At 41.8% G+C, this 19,898-nt stretch overlaps 2 protein-coding genes, 1 non-coding gene and 1 pseudogene across 3 annotated transcripts in view; all 4 read right to left on the bottom strand.

Annotated features, from left to right (window-relative positions):
- Positions 1–14,044, bottom strand: part of LOC136849040 (rho-associated protein kinase 2-like) — a 50,527-nt gene extending 36,483 nt beyond the window's left edge. The window contains 3 exon segments of the mRNA XM_067121967.1: positions 1,031–1,112; positions 7,711–7,811; positions 14,002–14,044. Coding sequence (XP_066978068.1) covers positions 1,031–1,112; positions 7,711–7,811; positions 14,002–14,005 — 187 coding nt within the window. The 5' untranslated portion in view covers positions 14,006–14,044.
- Positions 4,187–4,303, bottom strand: LOC136841922 (5S ribosomal RNA; annotated as a pseudogene).
- Positions 5,794–5,896, bottom strand: LOC136841950 (U6 spliceosomal RNA). Its single transcript, XR_010854129.1, has one exon. It is a non-coding gene; the product is annotated as a U6 spliceosomal RNA (small nuclear RNA).
- A 1,812-nt stretch (positions 14,045–15,856) lies between the features above and the next one.
- LOC136848918 (uncharacterized) overlaps positions 15,857–19,898 on the bottom strand; it is a 30,408-nt gene continuing 26,366 nt past the window's right edge. The window contains exon 5 of the mRNA XM_067121843.1: positions 15,857–18,790. Within this exon, the coding sequence (XP_066977944.1) occupies positions 18,761–18,790 (30 nt within the window). The 3' untranslated portion in view covers positions 15,857–18,760. The remainder of the gene's footprint in view (positions 18,791–19,898) is intronic.

Below are 19,898 nucleotides of genomic sequence, written 5' to 3'. Positions count from 1 at the left end.
TTGTACCTCCTGTATGGGGGAAAAGTCCCACGGCATTGGCTTTATCTCTGCCACATGGGTGAGACCCAAATCAAGATTAATATGGGAGGGCAATGAAGCTAACAAGGCTAATGTAAATTCCCTAAATTTTTCTAATGTAGTCTCAAGACTAGCTACATCTGATTCCAACTTTCTAACCCTCATATCCCGAATGACATGAGAAAGAACATCATGGGGATGAAAAAGGCCCTTACGCCTATCGCTTATTATCTAGGATGAGTTCCTTTGCTGACATTTCCTATCCCTATCAGCTTCTCACCTCTTCTATGTTCCACGCAACTGTTCATGAAACTAACTGCCCAATTAACACACTACAGTAGCCAGCAAATAAACAATCCTTGCTCCAACACATACTGCAAACTTCATGGCCATCATACCTCAGCAATTTAAGTCGGGTGCTATGCCCACCTACCTTCCAAACTCAGTAGGATTTATCAATGTCTCTTAGCAGACATCCTAAATTGTAAACAAAGCCATTCAACATCAAACCAAAATGATCCAAAATGCAAATTCGACAACACTGTCCACCAGTCCTTTTCCCACAATGATAGAAACAAAACCGAGAACAACACACGCATGAACCATGGTTCACCCCTAATTGGAGGGGTCAATGGACAATGTAACTAAACAATCTAAGTAAATATCTTTTGAGTTCATAATCTGTTGTTCTCCCAGTCACGTGGGACTTCAGAGCTATCATAATAGAGATGTACGATTCATTTCAATAACTGAGAATCAGATGCTGTATTGTGACCTTACATTAGCAGAATCTGGATGGTTAAAGACTGTAAGAAGTAATTATACATCACTGGTATCTAAACTGTTCGGAATTAGATGGCAATTTTACATCAGAATTCAAATATCTGAGAACTGTACAATGTAGCCTGACAGCATCAAAATTCAAACAGTTGAAAAGTTGTACAGTGTAATTCTACATCACTTGACTAAAAATGTTTGCAATGGTAAGGAAATGAATGGGAAAATCACTTACATCTGTTGACAAATGCCTCAACATTTTTGTTCCTTCTAATGGCCTGATGATCACAATCAGAGACCATTGCCTGTACAGAGTCCTAAAAACAAAAAAATTATTAGTACTGTAACAAGGAAAGGCAGTGTTTTTTTAGTAAAACTAAAAATGATATTTTAATGATAAAATAAAGTTTGTTCATACTTACCTGGCAGATATATATATAGCTGTATTCTCCGAAGGTCCGACAGAATTTCAAATTTCGCGGCACACGCAGTGGCCGGTCAGGTGGTTAGTACCCATTCCCGCCGCTGGGAGGCGGGTATCAGGAACCATTCCCATTTTCTATTCAGATTTTCTAACGCCACTGTCTCCTGAGGGGAGGGGAGGGGGCAATATAAATATATATATCTGCCAGGTAAGTATGAACAAACTTTATTTTATCATTAAAATATCATTTTGTTCATGAGACTTACCTGCCAGATATATATATAGCTGAATACCACCTTTGGAGGGGGTAGAGACAGCCAAGAAATAGGAAAAAACCAATTATTGGTAAAATTATTTTGGTTCCTTATCTGATAGCGTAGCTGACTGAGTGGTTACTGTCACTCTAGTCTGCTTCTGCTTTACTAGAGACCCCAGCGAGGTAGTGACCTATATAGCTGGCGACTTCTAGATGATCTGTCAACGGGGCGTGACCACAATGTGACTAGATCATAGCCCATACAAAGAGGACAAAAGAGCATTACTAACCACCTAACCAACACCTAAAGCGTTAGTTTGCAAAGGATTGGGAAGACTGCCTCCAGTAGTCGACCCAACAACCACAAAAACACAATTAAAAAGGGATAGGATCAGAGTTACCCCTTGTCCCCAAGGTTGCTGAAGCAGCAATGTATGGTCCCAGCGAAAAGCAATTTCGTATGCTACCTAAACATCTTGCCAAGAGTGTGAGGCAAACACCGAATTGACTTCGCCAAAATGTGGCACTAAAAATGTCACTGAGTACCATATTTTTCTTGAACGCCATGGAGGTAGCAACTGCCCTCACCTCGTGAGCGTTAACTCTCAACAACTTGAAGTTGGAGTCGTCACAACTAGAGTGTGCGTCCCAATGACGTCCCTAATGAAGAATGCCAGTGCATTCTTCGACATAGGTTTAACTGGTTGCCTCACAGAACACCATAAAACATCCAATGGACCACGAGTGTCCTGTGTTCTTTTAAGGTAGTACTTGAGAGCTCTAACTGGACATAGAACTCCCTCAGGTTCCTGTCCAATAAGGTCTGCTAAACCTTTAATTTCAAAGGGTCTAGGCCAAGGGTTAGAAGACCTATCATTCTTAGCCAAGAACTTAGGGCTTAAAGAATAGACAGCATTGTGTTCCTTGAAGCCCACATGACGACCTCGAACTTCTCTCACTCTCTTCGCCGAGGAATGCCGAGTAACATCCTTAAGAGATGCAGAGTGGAGAGGCTCAAAAGGACTAAACATCAAAAACTTGAGCATTACGCCCAAGTTCCAAGCAGGGGAAATCAGCTGAGGAACCTTGGACGTCTTGAAAGAGCTCGAAGATCGTGGAGGTCCTTATTGTCAGACAAAGCTAATCCTCTGTGTCTGAATACAATCGAAAGCATGCTCCGATAACACTTGATAGTCGGAACTGCTATATCGAGTTTTTCTCTTAAGTAAAGGAGAAAATCCGCAACCTGGCTCACAGTGATAGAGGAAGAGGAAAAGCCCTTCTTTCTACACCAACCTTTGAAGGTTGCTCACTTCGCTAGATATATCCTTTAGATGAAGAACTTCTGGCTCTAGCGATGGCCCGTGCCACCTGGCCAGAAAAACCCCTTCGCTCTGACCAAGTTTCGATAGTCTGAAAGCAGTCAGGTTCAGAGCGGGGAGAATCAAAGATATCTCGTGAAGTGGGTTTGTATGAGCAGGTCTGCTCTCATAGGAAGGGTCCTCGAACGTCTACCAACCAGAAGAGAAAACTCCGAGAACCAGTGGTTCAAGGCCAAAACATGGGGATGAGAGTCATCCTCGTCCCTTGTGAGGCCGCGAACTTGCGTATGACTTCTCCCAGAATTTAGAACGGGGAAAAAGGCGTAAACATCTATTCCCGTCCAATCCCAGGGAAGAGTAACTATCGCAACTGCCCCAGGGTCGAGTACAGATGAGCTTTACAGAGGGAGCCTCGCTGTTCTTGAGGTCGTGAAAATATCCACAAGATGGCGACCCCAAAATTTCCAAAAATCTTGGCAAACCTCCTGATGAAGGGTCCATTCCTTCGGCAGGAGTTGATGGCGCCAACAGAGCAGGTCTGCTCGAACATTTTCGACCTCTGCCACAAAACTTGTGAGAATCGAAATGTTGCGAGCATAGGCTCAAAGAATAATCTCTCTTGCAAGGCTGAACAGGGAACAAGTATTGTCCGAGTTTGCTAGAACTACACGATTGCAAACTTGGACCTCAAGAATTGGCGAGCTAAAAGATAGCCGCCAAATCTTTGAAGTCGATGTGCCAGGACACCTGTTCCTCTCTCCAGGTTCCTAACACTTTCTCTCCCTCTAGTGTTGCCCCCCAACCTGTTGAAGACCCGTCGGAAAAACAACACTAGGTTGGGGTTCAGAAGCTTGAGGGAGATCCCTTTCTGCAATTCCGTTGGATCGAGCCACCACCACAGATCCTCTTTATATAAGGAAGAATTCTCAATTCCTCTTTCAAGTCTTCCTTGCTTTGTCAGTTCTCCAACAAAAAGAACTGAAGAGGCCTGAGATGCAGACTCCCAGAAAACAAACTTCTCCAGCGAGGAAATGGTCCCCAGCAGACTCATTCCTTCCTTCACCTAGCATGTTTCCTTTTCCAAGAAGGCCGAAACTTTTCGTACATAGAAGTTGCCGTTCTTGCAGCGGAGACGCTATAAAAGCCGCTGAATAGATCTGAATTCCCAGACACAATGGACAGTGAGGGGATCAGCTGCGACTTCTCCACAGACCAGAAGTCCCAGGGACTTCACGAGTTGCAGAGTCAACTGAAGGTCCTCCAGATACCTTCGCCGACGACGCCGAATCAACCAGTCGTCCAAGTAGAGTGAGATCCTGACGTGCGACAGATGCAACTGCATCGCAACGTTTTTCATGAGACGGTAAACACCCTCGGAGCAAAATGTGACGCCAACAGCATCTGGTGTTCCCAGGCGGTCAACCATCCAAGTACTGACCAGACCCAACGTTGCTTAACTTCGCTGATCGGACGAAGCGGTGTTTTCAACGTGGTATGGCCGTTGTGCAGAGTCCAAAGCAGAGAGCCCTGAACTGGTACATCTAGTCCCCCAAGACAACCTGAGATACTTCACCGAACGTGGATGAATTGGGGCGTGAAGAGAAGTATCTTGGAGATCCAAAGATACCATCCAATCCCCGGGATGAAGGGCTCCTAGTATTGACTGCGAGGTCTCCATCTTGAACTTTTCCTTCCGGACCAAGTTGTTCGACCTGTTGAGGTCCAAGACGGGTCTCCAGCCTACTGAAAGTTTCGGGACTAGAAACAATCTGTAGTAAAATCCCGGGAACACCGAGTCAATATCTGTTCCACTGCTCTCCGCTCGAACATCTGTTGAGCAGGTCAAACAATTTTCTGTTTGACAGGAAGGCAGTTGGGAAACAAAAACAAAAGAGGAGACAGGAAGGGAATCAAGTAACCTCTCTCTAACAGTAGGAGGGACCAAACGTCTGCCCCTCACTCTTTCCAGGCTTGTGCAAAATGAAGCCTGGTTGCAAAGGGAGTCTGGAGATGAAGGGAGTCACTTGCTACCTCTCTTGGAAGTGACATTCCTTCGGAAAAAACTCTTTCTCGTGGTGCGGGTCTCGTGTTGCTTCCCATGGAAGCCCCTTTGTTATGCAAACATTTAGCTTTCGTTTACTTTTTGTATCTGAGATCGGTGCAAGCGTTATGAAGGAGATGCAGTTTGAATGTCGATAACTTTAGTTTTGAGAAAAACGATATTTTTTGCTTCTCTGTGTATTTATTTGCTTGCTGTTACACAGTTTGATGTTTTATGACATAATGAAAAGCCAAAAAATAGACCTGCAAAGTAATATAACTTCGCTAAATGAAGCTAAATGAAGCGAGTGGCAAAACACGGCTGAGGTTGGCCAGCGCGACGTTTTACTTAGTCAAGCTCTGAGCTGCTACTGACTGACTGCCACTGACTGCCCTGCGGCATTCCTGTCTTTAGCTGATGCATTACTATGTCCACAGGGTTGCCATAGATCGCATTAGATATTATTTCATAGCTAAAAGGAAATTACCACGATATACTGACAATATCATTACATTATATGAAAAATGTAATTTGACTATGATAGGTTACTGTTTTGTTTATAACTTCTAACTGTGGCGAACTTTTAAATAAAACTTTCTGAGAAGATAGTCAGGATATGTATGATGCCATATATAAAATATCCCAGAAAATTTTATTTCCGATTTTTTCACAAACGCTCCCCTTAAGACAAAGACAACTGCGAGGGTGGAGAGAGAGAGGAGCCGACGGTTGAAAAGTCTCAGGAAACAGATCCCAAGAAAAAGCCAGAGTGATAATCAGAGGAAGAAGAAGACGAAAGAAGTTTCTCTTCATACAAAGGCTGTGACGAAAGAGGATGTTCTTCCGCAGCTGGTGGGTCTTGAGTGAGTGGTGAAAGTAGTTCCGATTCGCGATCACGTAAGCGGGAACTCCAGCGAACGAAGAAGTCGTCAACTAGAGTACGATAGTAAACATAAAAAATGTGGAACGCTTCACGATTAGCGTGTCATCCTTGCGCAAGAGCCATGCTAATCTTCTCTGTATCGTTCCAATTAGTATATGTACTGCGAAGCAAGTACTGGCTAAATTAAGAAGGACATCAAAAGTTGAAGCGGTAGTTGTGCGACATGATGAACAACTGGAGCGGTGTCAACACAAGACTTGAAGCTATACGGCGGCGAGCGCCGGGCGTCATGGCGTGACGCGAGGCTCCGTGGCAAGTACTAGAAGAGAGTCACAGCGTGGCGCGCGCGTCATGGCTGTAGCGCGCCGCGGCGTCAAGGTGAGGAGCGCGTGAAGCGTGAGAAGCGCACGAAGAGCAAGACGCGCTCCTGGCGCGAGACAAGAGAAAAGGCCAACACCTCAACTCGGGAAGACGAATAGGAAGCCACTAAACACTCTCTCTAGAAGACAGACGCTCTGTATCGTTCCCGAGCGGAGACGAAGGTGAAAGTCTGTACCTCTTAACAGGCAGATTCGAATCTTGAAAGGTTCATGAGAGCATCCAGCTGTTGTTGCAAACCCAACAAAATCTTACGCGTTGGAGAAGCCACTCTCTCGGGAGAAGGGCTGAACCTGAGAGAAGGAAAGGGGCGAGAGATATACTTCCTTCCACAGGGGAAGAAGCTCTAGCCCTTGCCTTAGCGCGACAGGGGGTCGAGTAGAGTGATCATTCGAAAAACACTTTATTCTCTTCTGCAGAGGAATATCCACGCAACTTTCGGGAAGAGTACAAACGTCTAGAGGAAGAGGACGTGGCGTCCTCTCCTCTAAGCTTCTCTTAAGAGGGCGAGAGTCCAACCGAGCTCCAACCCCGTGGCGGGGAGGACGTGTCGGAGGACGAGAAGCAATCCTTCAGGATGCGTGCCTGAGCACGATCCCTGGCAGCCTGGGTAGCGTCATCAGGACCTGCCGAAGGGACGCCAGATCGGTGGGAAGCCCCGTAACCCTCATGCGGCTTCGACATGCCCCTCCCTGGTCCTGGGAGTTCGACAGAGGTCCAGGCCTAGAGGCATTATAGGGCCGATCTGACGCCCCTCCACAACACTAGGGGCACTAGCACTAACACTATGCGTTTGAATTGCATTCACTTTAGTTTCAAGAGCACGCCTTGACTCCACACGAGCCAGGGAATTACCTTCTGCAGCAACAAACTACAGGGTTAGTAATAAATTACTACAGGGTTACTAGTAGGAGAAAACCCTGACTGTCCAACTAAGGATGCACTCTAGAGGAAGATTTCCTCAGCCTATCACGCTCCAATTTAAGCATATAGGCTTCATATTTCTTCCACTCACCCTCAGACAATTCCACACATTCATTACCGATTATCATAGAGCATTGAACACCCTTACATATCATACATAAAGGGTGAGGAACTATCAAAGTCTTCGATAGCCTCACCTTACATTCACCCAAGCTACAGACTCGATAGCTAGAGGTAAGACATCTTAATTATAAGAAAAGTCAAAAGCAAAATCAAAAACGGTCCACAAAGAGCGTATGCCAAGTCACAGATCCAGTCGAATACCAAAAACAACCAAAATACTTAAGTGACAACAAATTTCCAAATCCAAAGGCGGAGGAACTGACAACAGGTGTTGACAGTCCGCGACAGAGAAAATCTGAATAGAAAATGGGAATGGTTCTGATACCCGCCTCCCAGCGGCGGGAATGGGTACTAACCACCTGACCGGCCACTGCGTGTGCCGCGAAATTTGAAATTCTGTCGGACCTTCGGAGAATACAGCTATATATATATCTGGCAGGTAAGTCTCATGAACAAATCTGCTGTTTGAATAATACCTAGAACTACGATTGGTAATCAAGCAAACTTTCATTTCTGATCATGTCCCAGATAAAGTGGTTTATAGCCTATTCTGCCTAAACTTACCAATAACGAGTCAACATTGAGAACACCTCTTGGATCCCGTAGCTGCGCCTCCAGTTCATGGAGGCGCCGCAGTCGGTCACTGTCCGAGATTGGCTCCATCACTACAAAAGAAAATAAACAAATTATAAATAAATACAAGAACTGCTCCATCACTACAAAAGAAAATTAAATAATAAATAAATAAAACACTGGGAGATATTCTCACCTTTCTATAAGGGGCTTCATAAACAAAAGGTCCCTTTCAGCTAGATTCATATTTAAGCATAGTGTACACCCAACAGAATGTAATTGTACGCCACTCTGATAAGGGTCGGATGATTTACTCCTCACAAACATCCACTGCCAAGAATCTCCTCTTCAATAAACTTGAATAACACTTTTGTTCACAAGAAACATTACAACTGTACATTCACCCAGGTGTATAATATCTGCATCTTGACAAAGTAGGCTATGTCAAGCTGTCCCTGTTGCTTTCACTATCTATGAAGGTCAATCTAATTTGGTCTCTGACATATTTTGCACTTGTCCAAAACATGAATTACGAAACATCCATTAAGAATAATTTCATTTAGAAAAAGCTTACATGGGTGGACAGCAAGGACACAAGAGAAGCCATTCAGTGCCAAACCAGTGTGAAATAACTGAGCAAAATGTGTGGTAGGAAATCTAGTACTGTAGATCACAAAATTCTAGAAAGAATTTTAAGGAGCAAATACAAATGTAAGTATGAGTCAGAAAAAAATTCAGAGCTGAACCATTGGGTTTCTTGTCCCTTCTTAAAAACTGACAAAATGATATTAAATGTACACTCACTTCCTAAACCTAAATTATCACTCTTACATTTATCCTACAGTACCTCTACTTTTAACTTAAAATAGTGGGGGGGGGGCTGCACCAGACAGTGTTTCACCATTAGCAATCTATTATCTCAAGTACACTGACAAGCACCATTTTAATTTAAAAGAAAAAAATTGTGAAATTAAGTCAAGTATGTGTGGTCAACACAGAGTTGTTGGAAATAGCTATCTGCCTACGTCACCTAATCACACATTGGAGAATATTGATAATACTGAGTTTTTCATGATAATACAAGATTTCCTTTTCTTCCTGCCCACTCTCCCATTTCCAACAATCCGAACTCCATGGGCAGGAATAAAATTCCATAGAAGTGTCCCTCAATATTTTCTCACATACCTATAATGCCAATTGTTAAAGCATTAATTTTATTGGTAGATTCTCAATTTGCTGTTTGGTAACTCTCGATTTTCTTCTCTACATTACAGGGAACACAGGTTATTAGAAAGACTTAGCAAGAAATGGCTTAATAAAAGGTCTACTGATTCTTCATGGGTCAGGGCCGAATGCTTTACAATCTATCAAAGTAATGAGGGCTGGTACACTGGAGTACAGAAAAGGTTGACCCTTGGGGTGACTTTGAGAGCTGAATGGGGAAGACATGACTGAAAATCAGCATACATAAAACAACAGAGGAAGCACAGAAAACCTGCTGTCTGGAAAGCATATAGCCTACACTATGTACAGTAACTCCAATGGATTCAGAGTTGGGGTAAACGTAACATGTTTTCTTTATAACAATCTAAAAGCTTATGGACACGCAACAAATAGCAGTATCATCCCAGTCCAAAGAAAACAAGAAAACTGAGGGAGTGGAGAGATGAAACCTAGAATATGTCACCAGGAGAAAAATTAGACAGGCTGATGGTATGCCGCAAAAAGAAACATGAAAATTCGGTGACCAGCAGTAATGGTGCTGGAAGCCAAACAGTTACTGCAAAGAAATACTCATGCTGTCTACAACAGACTGTACAAGGTTCACTGTGGGCAATCCCAACACTACGGCAGTGTGGGGGCCTCAACTGACTCAGATTCAAAGTCAGTCCTGTACCACCAAATGGTGTAGGAGAATGTATATTAGGCCACAGGACAACACAGTAAGATGGCCAGCTCCTTTCTGACACATTATCTTTTACTTACAACTCTTCTCATCACATGTCCAAAGCCCATCACTCTACCCAATCTTTCAGCTGCTGTAAATCACACCTACCCACAGCTTCCCCACTGATAATTAGATCTCTCACAGCACTCAAGACATAAATCCTAGGATTCTGTGGTCGCATCTTTTTAAAATCTCCATCTGCTTTGTCAATGACCAGGTGCCCACTGCATGAACCCATAAAACTCTCATACATGCATGTTATATTTTTATTCTAATTCTTACTTGGATATTTTACTTCCCAGGAGACCTACAGCAACATACTGCATCACTGAATGCACGACTATATGTAACAGCTTAGGCAATTAGGGAGTACTGAAGCCAACATGCAACACAGATATTGGGGAATGGACTTCGGTAATTCTAGGGAAGAGCCCCTCACGGAGATATTGTTCATAATGAAGTTTTCTGACTGAACAATAAATAAAAGTGTGTGTACGATGTTGTACTGTTGAGATAACTTGAGAAATATACCGAAATAATGTGAGAAATTCAGTCTTTTGTTTATGTTTTTACATAAATCCCTGAGGGGCTTGTAATAAACAAGGCATCCAGCGGATCTTTTCCATGTAAAAACATAAATAAAACAATGGAAATTTCTCACATTATTCAGGTAAATTTTATGTTTTCTCATCTGCACATTATCATACACACTTCACCATTTTCTATACTGTTCAGTCAAAATACTTCCATGTGGAGTGCTTTCAAAATAAAACTGTAACATATATATGAAACCTGTCTGACAGACCAAAGAAGTGCCTCCAAATTAAGCTTGGATGATAAGAAGTGTGATAATCAAGTTGAGCTGAACAGGACAATTAGCACTAGAGAAACATCTGCATTCTAATATCAGTGGTGTGCAGGAGCCTTGAAAACTTTTATCAGAAAATACTTTAGGCTAGAAATTGGGCTAATACGTACATAAAATATATACCATAATCATAAGTCTAGCCTAGGTTAATTACCAAAACTATTTTCTATACCTCCTTGCCTTGAAAGCTTTTCTGTAAAAGAATATTACAGCACCCTAGCCTATTAAAGCCTATAGGATAAGTATTTTTGATACAAATACTGGGCATAATGACATTCTAATTTATTGCAAACACCAAAGGTCAACTGATAAAGAGAGTATGACAAGCCACTCAACAGTAACATTTAGGAACCAATGAACATACAAAAGCAACACCTCCCAGAATCTTTTTAGGACACTCTTCCCAAACTCTCGGGCACATATAATTCACCCACCTAAAGTTTGAAGCTTTATCAAAGAAGTTCCATATACTTAACATACTTCCCTATTTTCTTCACAAATGTCCTCAATACGACTGCTGCAACAGACATTGAACGTGCTGCATCAATGGTTACAATGGAGAAGTTTTGTATGTTCATTATTTTAGTTCCATTAGCTCACATTCATTAATATGCATGTTTGTATTAACAGTTCTTTTGCTTGACGTATTACCTTAACTGGATGCAAAAACCTCGGCTTTATTGCTTCCTAATTAATCATGATATATTTCAAGAAAATTGCACCTATCTTTGAACTAGAATTTTGAGTTGCTTAGCTGCCATTTCTAATATAACCAAACAACAGGAAAAACTTGGTAGTAGTATACAAAGAACAACATATTTATTCAAATCTTTCTGCCCACAAAATCCTAAAATGAACATTCACATAAGCATGATGTAAAAAGGACATTACATGGTTCTTAAATAGACCACCCAACCAGGTAAGACACAGAGGTTAGGTCAAATTACGGTAAATAAAGGCGAGTGTCGGCTCACAGGAACAGGTTCCGCAGACAAAGACAAACCTAACCTTTCCTAGAATACTAACATGTCCTGACCTAACCAGACCTTACCTCCTAACCAAAATTTGGGTACCATGCCCTGACCTGGTGAGTTCGGGTCGTTGCGGCTGCAAGCCATTTAGGCTGTAAGCACGTTTACATGCAAAATGGGCGCCGTGTTTAGTACCAGCCCCTTGGGGATGTATGCAAAACGTACAATGACAGTAAATACCATACCATAAACATAATGGTTAATCCCACAAACATGATGTCTTATGTTGTTTTGGATGTTACGGCCTAAATGACTTACAGCCGAAACGACCAGGGCCGGACCAGGCCAGGGGAGACACTAGACATCAGAAAGGCCTGATCTCGTCGTTCTGCAAACTATCCGCCGCAAGCTTTAGCAAAGGCTGATAGAGGTACAGTGGTAGCCTGGTCAGTTAGTACTCAATCCTAGGTTAAGTTAGGATGCATCCTCACAGGTATCAAGACCACTCATTCCAAGGTTAGGATAGGGTGTCCTAGTGGGGTCCCTGGAAACTGGTTTTTTCTACACTTATAGGGGTTCTGATACTGGCGGTGCATCTGTTTGTTGTCGGCCAAATGGAATGTCCCTTTGCCGTGTTTAGTACTGGCCCGGGGGGGAGGGGGGTACCCATACGTTAACAAGTTATTGCACTTGCTGGACGGGATATGAACCGTTTGAAACAGACGTAGCCGTGCTCTGTCTTGTGAAGATCGCGTATGGAAATCCCTTGTTGGATGGACCTCAGGGGTTAATTACAGGTTAATTACACTCGAGCGCCAAAAATTAAAGGTAAATTCATAATTAGCAACCAAAAAACTATAGAAAAAGTCAAGTCAGGTCAGAACATGGTGTCCAAAGTTAGGTTAGGTAAATTCAAGTCTGGTTAGGTCACATCAGGTCAGGTCAGGACATGGTGTCCAAAGTTAGGATAGGTAAATTCAAGACTGGTACATTCAAGCCTGGTTAGGTCACATCGGGTCAGGTTAGGACATGGTGTCCAAAGTTAGTCTAGGTAAATTCTAGTCTGGTTAGGTCACATCAGGTCAGGTCAGGACACGGTGTCCAAAGTTAGGTTAGGTAAATTCAAGACTGGTACATTCAAGCCTGGTTAGGTCACATCGGGTCAGGTTAGGAAATGGTGTCCAAAGTTAGGTTAGGTAAATTCAAGTCTGGTTAGGTCACATCGAGTCAGGTCAGGACATGGTGTCCAAAGTTAGGTTAGGTAAATTCAAGTCTGGTTAGGTCACATCAGGTCAGGTCGGGACACAGTGTCCAAAGTTAGGTTAGGTAAATTCGAGACTGGTACATTCAAGCCTGGTTAGGTCACATCAGGTCAGGTCAGGACATGGTGTCCAAAGTTAGGTTAGGTAAATTCAAGTCTGGTTAGGTCACATCAGGTCAGGTCAGGACATGGTGTCCAAAGTTAGGTTAGGTAAAGTCAAATCTGGTTAGGTCATATTCCCCCTGAAATGCCCCTAATGCCCCTGACCCCTTACTCTGCATTCACTCTTGACTATCCTGTGTGTAAGATGTAACTAGGCTAGTTGGAAACATAGGCTAGCCTGACTAACCTAGCCTAGCCTATATAGGGTACTTGACTCCCATGAGGGAGAGGAAATTAGACCTCGTTTGACCTAAGCAAATCATACCATCAGGGTACCAATAGATACCCAGACCTAAAAGAGCAAAAACTAACCACGATACCCTGGGCTACGCTAGAAAATAAATACGATAAAATAACAAACCACAAAAAAGATGGCATGTCTGTCTAGGCTAATCTCAAAGTCGCGGGCATCGGCCGATACCCTGACGTAAACTACCCAATCAATGCCCAGGCCTTATCAAGCAAGAGCGGACAGTCACAGGTAAGCCAATCAGTGAGTCAGTCTGTCAGAGGGCGCCTCCTCCTCCTCTTATCACGAAGGGCGGAGGGCCAGCCTCACACCTGTCAAAACCTCTCCCGCAGAAGACACCACCTCCTCCAACTTCGAAGTCACATTGCAATGCCCCTGGGGAACAACCGCGCCCACACACACACACACACACACCACGGCACGCCTCGCCCGCCCTTCACAGGCCACCACGCCCGAAACACATCCTCCGGGGGGGCGAATATCCCTCGGGAAGGAGGAGAAGAAGAAGTAGCAGCCCAGGGGGAGAGAAACTGTTTGTGTTTTGGGCGAGTCCGCCGAGGACGAGGTCCTCCTGGTTCCTCCCGTGGCTGCTGCTGCAGCTACAGCAGCTGCCCTCCCCCCCCTTCTTTACACCCGAATATTTCGGCGAAGGACACTCGTGGGGACTCACCCGTCTCATCTCACGTCACATTATCCACGCACGGGTCTGACGGGGCACGATTTCAGGGGCATCAGCGGGGTTTTATTGCCTTGAAAAATAGTAAATGATAAGCCATCGTCTCGCAGACTCTGCACATAAATATGGCCGAATAACCAACTTACCCATAATGCCCTGTCACCTTTCGAGGTCCCCCCTTCCCCCTGAGTCACATATGGGTTCCTCCCCGGGGGTCTAAATAAGCCCACCCACCCGCCAATTTTGAATTTGGGTTTCTGGATAAGGGGTGTTATTGTGGAAAGGAGATTGTTCTTTCGTTCGGTTCGTGAATGGAAGGAAATGGACGATTTTCTTGCGTAGATTTTCGTAAAGTTTTTGGACGTTGATGGCGTCTGCAGGGGAATATTATTTACCTGAGGATGTGTTCCATGCCTAGAGTAATTTATATATATATATATATATATATATATATATATATATATATATATATATATATATATATATATATATATATATATATATATATATATATATATATATATATATATATATATATTATATATAATGTGTTCATTGTAAACAAAACACAAATGCTCTACATTCTTTTGGTAAGAACTCTGACAGTAAAGATTGTGATTCTCTTTCAACAAAAATAGCTTCATTTAATTATGTCAATCGTTGGTATCACGGAGTAATTTTGGATATTTTTGTTGCTATATTGCAAATTTCATTACGCCAAAATTAAATAAACACATGTAGATCTATTTTCACATTAAACTTGAAGCATAGAGTTTGAGTTAAAGAATACAAAATCTACTTCAAACTCACGCGGTACAACACGACGAAAGCTGATTGCAAGAGGAAATTTAAAATCCTCATTTGGAAACTTGGTTGTCGCAAATGTTACTAAATAAAGCAGGCCTTGTGAAAGTGCTGGCTGACTTTGCTTTTCCAAACAACATGATAAAGCATAATTTTTCCTTTTTGTCAGATTAGGCTACTCATACCAGCACCGACTCTTGCTAAGCAAATTAAGACAGGTGGTTAACCTTATAAAACATTTGTATGTATGTGTGTTACCAAGGCTTTGCTGTTATTGGAAGTGTGTAATTATTTATAAAAAGAAGCAAAACAAAAAAGATATTAACTATTTTGATTGTCCAGTTGCGATAAATAACAAAGTTCAATAACAATGTAGATTATATAGTTCAAAAAGAAGTGAAATCACTCACCTGAAAGCTGGAACCAAAATAAAATTAGACCTAAGCAGAAAGAGTTGTTTATGGTACTGAGAAGACTGAATATTTATTTTCATTTCATCTCTTCATGACAGCAAAGAGATTTCAACATTTTTAAAAATAATAATATCAGTCTAATAAAACCAACTTACGAGAACTAGGAACCCTAGTCAGACATTAATCTAGATCGTAACATCGTGTTCCCTCGATAATAACATCTTAAGAGGAAGGAAAACTCTACAGGGAAATCTAGTAAAATACATAATATAATAAAATAAATATATAATATACTAAAATTATTCGTCAAAAGACTCTCTCAGTACTGGGTACGCGAACACCCTACTCGAGTAACTGACAAAATTTCCACACATTTCTTCAGTAGTTTTTACTGAATACGAATGTAAAGATGATTTCTGTCTACTGTCGTGGTAACACGTGCGGTAGTTTGGGACCTTCGTTTTCGTTTCACAGACCAATAGTCTCAATCAAAGTTTTCTAAGTTCGCCGAGACTCGCGAGAGTAATGAATGAGGATGGTAAGTCAACTCAAACTGGCGTACAGCTTTAAGTATTTATTGTCTGAAGTCCCTGTGCCATAATCATATGATATAAGAGTTACACATGTATTGCAAATGTCAGATTGATCTTTAGCCGTCTTCATTTGCTATTATTTTCCAGTGAAGACCGGATGAAAAATCTTCATATTCAGTATATAAATATATATATATATATATATATATATATATATATATATATATATATAAACTAAACTCAAAAAAATACAGACTCATTCACAGACAAAGAAGCTCTCGACCCTCACAATATTATTGTTTATATAAGATGGCTATGGAACACTATGATACCATTGAACTATCTACAGTAGATTCTCTAAAGAAATTGTAACATCCTTTACAAAGAAACACTATATATAATTAAGAATAATTCGCGAGAGATTTGTTCTTATTTGCTCTCTCTCTCTCTCTCTATACCACGACATTTCAAGCAGAACGAAGTCTAAAGGCGTGATACCCCGGAAACGTCAGCCATCCGCTGTTTACAATGACATTATCAGCGGCGCTGCTGCTCACGTCTCACCCGTCAAGACAGATATATAATCTCGGGGCCACTTTTCTGAGGCTCCCAGATCGCCGATGACGAAAATTACAGGCTATTAGGCGCTTAACCAGGCGCGTCATTTAACCCCATTCGGAGTAAAACAGTGACCACCTTATACATACGGATTCGTTTTCCATTTGTCCCAGCCGGTCTGACGCCAGCGCGTTCAATTATTATCTATCGGTGGCTCTGGGGCCCCACTGAAGTAGGTGGTGGACACAAGTCGTTACTGTCTTCGTTTGACTCTACCGTAGGTTAGGGCGTTAGGCTGCTCTTCGATGTCTGTTTTCTACGAAGTTTTTTTATACGGTTATCTTAAAGCATTTTTTGTTCGTTATCATTTATTTTGTTTCACGTGGTTTCCGTTCTGACGTTTATCCTTGCTTAGACTTCACTTTACGCTTTATTTGTCTTGAATTTCAGTAATTTATTTTGACTTTCTCCTGGTTTTATTCGGTATCCGGATACCTCCTGGGCGAGGCAAGAAAATAAGGTGGGGCAGTGATCAGATTAGAAGGTAGGCAGAGAATAAAGAGGGGCATACAGTATCTGGGAGTTAGATATACTGGGGCAGACCTACTAGCACTTTCTCGTTTACGTACGGTTATTCACGGCTAAATCAAGGGTTCTCAATTGGTGGTCTGTCTTATACAGTTATTATTGCTCTCTCTCTCTCTCTCTCTCTCTCTCACGCGCGTTCGTTGATTTTCAGTCACTAAGGCACCAAACCTATCCATCGGATTTAAGAGATTCTTAATAAATTTACAAGACATAAAATGCAATGCAAATTCGGATTTGACGAGGGGGAGGGGTGGTTTTAGGGTGCGGGGAAGGTTAGTGTGACTCTACAACCATTTTTCGATAACCAATAGATTTCTTTCGCTGTGGATCCTCGTGTGGAGTTGTTACGATTATGTACTTAGAGCTCTGATCGATTTCCATTCAACGTTGCCCTGAAAGCTACGACGCCATCATCATCTCCGGGGGTTATTTTTGGATGCCCTCCTATCGACCCATTACGTACCATTCTCACTCATTATCGAAAACAAAACATTCAGAAAATCTTGAAAAAAAGTAAAAGAGCTACAGTATGCGGAGCAACATCGGAGAGTAACTTGAAAAACTGCCTTCGTTTTTAGCGGGATATTTATAGGCCTATTAGTGTCCGGGTAAAATGAGCGTGAGCCACCTCCAATCTTTTTACCTCTTCGTGTAAAGGTTCCATAAGTAAGGGTCGCAATCATGTTTTGAGTAGCTTTAATTGTCCTGCTCGTGCTTCAAAATACGTGGATACACCAAAGTGATTCATCGATCTTGGTATAGTTCCCGCCTTTCTGTGCTTGTAATTGGTTTGAACCACACACACACACACACGAAGGTACAAGAATTTGGGAGCAAATGTCTCTTTCATATTAAGTCGACGTGAAGGAGAGGTAAGTGCCTAGATAGAACCATGTCTTATTTTATTAAACTATCTTTAAAGTACTTTATTTACAAAAATCATCACTAGAATATGTAAATCATCATTTGCTTTTAGTTTTATTGCTGACGTCAGCGCCTACGAATACTGCTACTTTCAATAATAAGAGTTAAATTTATTATTATTATTATTATTATTATTATTATTATTATTATTATTATTATTGCTGCAGAAGTGTATGCTAATGCCCACTCGTAGCTCCGCCGGAATTTTATGCAACATGTACATTATACAACCACATTATCTTTACCATTAATATTAACACATGGCAGAGAACACTTACATCGCCAGTCAGTGATTTCTACAAAACCAGTTTCGAGTTTTTCTGAACACTTGAGTTATATCTAATGGCTGAAGTGTTACGAGAGCCCCAAGTCCGAAAATAAATTCGAATCGACTGGCTCCAGTATATACTGGAAATTCTGGTAGTCCGACCACTGCAGAAATACAATATAAATACCATAACCATAAATACATCGACGTAAGAGTTGTCCAAACTAGTACAAACACGTTTAGATCAATGGCGACCCGTCATTCTCGAATGAGTCACAATGATGAAGATGATGATGATTATTTTATTATTATTATTATTGATTCCTGGTGGAAAAAGGAATATTACATGGGTACTTTAAACAGAAGTGGGCCTACAAAGCCGGACACAAACGGTAGGCCTACATATATAACCATTGAAATTCTACAGCTCGCCTGTGTAGGCAAAACAGTAGCTAAGGAGACGAGAAGTTAGTAATATGGTGACCTGACAGGTGTGATACATTATCTGTGAAATATTATCTATGGATAATACACAATGAAGGCGCATTACGGCATAACGAAAGATAAGAATTATCAGCCGTTCCGTTCGATTAGACCATTTGATTTTACTCAGTGAGCTGACGTCACAAAGACATTGGTTTTGATACTGTTTTTGACTGGACAAATAAAATCATTCGGATTCGTTTAGGCTCAAATCTTTCTGCCGATGTTCCAGTTAGTTCTTAACCTTCAGGCTACATAATGACACCACCTCCAAAATTTCTGAAAGCCAGGAGTCACTGCATTGCTCTGTTCACGGGAAGTTTCTGTCCGTCCATTACTCATCTCTCGAATTCTCCTCTTGCCTCTGCAAAATGAAGAACAATTATCATTATAAATCACTGCATTAGCCTAGCGATACCTTTACCGAGCTACAGTTTCCTGGTTCATCGTCTGAACTTATCAAATCGGTGAAGTAAAAACTGTTTCCAAGAAAAAAAAAAAGCGGTTAAGGGCTTCCGATGACGTCACGCCTCCAGTTTCATCAGTGTCAACATCGCATTCCGAATAACAACAATAAAGTCTCGGTAACAGAATGATCAATCTCAATCCCTAGTTCCGTTACGAGAATAGAAGAAGGCGTGCCAACACATACATATTATACAAGATCTCTCTCTCTCTCTCTCTCACGAACGTTCATTCATAACACGGAGTTTTTCTGTATTACAATAAAGCGCTTTAGCTTCTCAGCCTGTTTCCAAAGCTGGTTGATTAGGAATTTTGAAAGGAAGTTAAATCAATGGCATTGTTTCATGAGACTTGTCTCATTATTCATATTCTGCATTTGACTATAATCCTATTTTCCCCTTAATATTCTGTTTGAGAAACTGTAAAACACAGCCCTTGTTTCTTCCATTTAGTATTTTTTGGTAAAACGTCCGCAGTGAGTGAATATAGCACGGGGCAGAGAGACAGCTGTCGGTTATGAATATTCAATGGAAGAACACACGCATTAAGTTCGCTGTCGCTAAGAAGCACACTGAAGGAATATCTTCGTAAGTAAGGCTATACACACACACACACACACACACACACACACACACACACACACACACACACACACACACACACACACACACACACTTTAAGCTACCAATATCGTTTAACATCCAATTCGCTCGACCTCGGAAATATTACCGAAGGGGAATCATTATTGATGAGGAGCTCGTCAATTGGCGAATTCGATCCACCAGGTGAAAAACCACTTATTTATAATACCCTTTCGGTATAATTTCCAAGGTAGAACGAAGTGGATATTAAACGTCAATGGTGGCTTAAAGTTTGCGAATATAGACATGTCACGGTGATGTGATAAAACATTCACACACACAACCTCTGTAGAGTTCTTTCCGAAATGACAAAAAATATCGATGGTCCGTGACACAAGCCATTGGTAGATAGGAAAGCGTTGCATT

The sequence above is a fragment of the Macrobrachium rosenbergii genome, chromosome 1 (genome assembly GCF_040412425.1).
Source record: "Macrobrachium rosenbergii isolate ZJJX-2024 chromosome 1, ASM4041242v1, whole genome shotgun sequence".
Lineage (NCBI taxonomy): Eukaryota > Metazoa > Arthropoda > Malacostraca > Decapoda > Palaemonidae > Macrobrachium > Macrobrachium rosenbergii.
The sequence above is the reverse complement of the archived record's forward strand: the minus strand, read 5'-3'. Positions and strand labels throughout refer to the sequence as shown.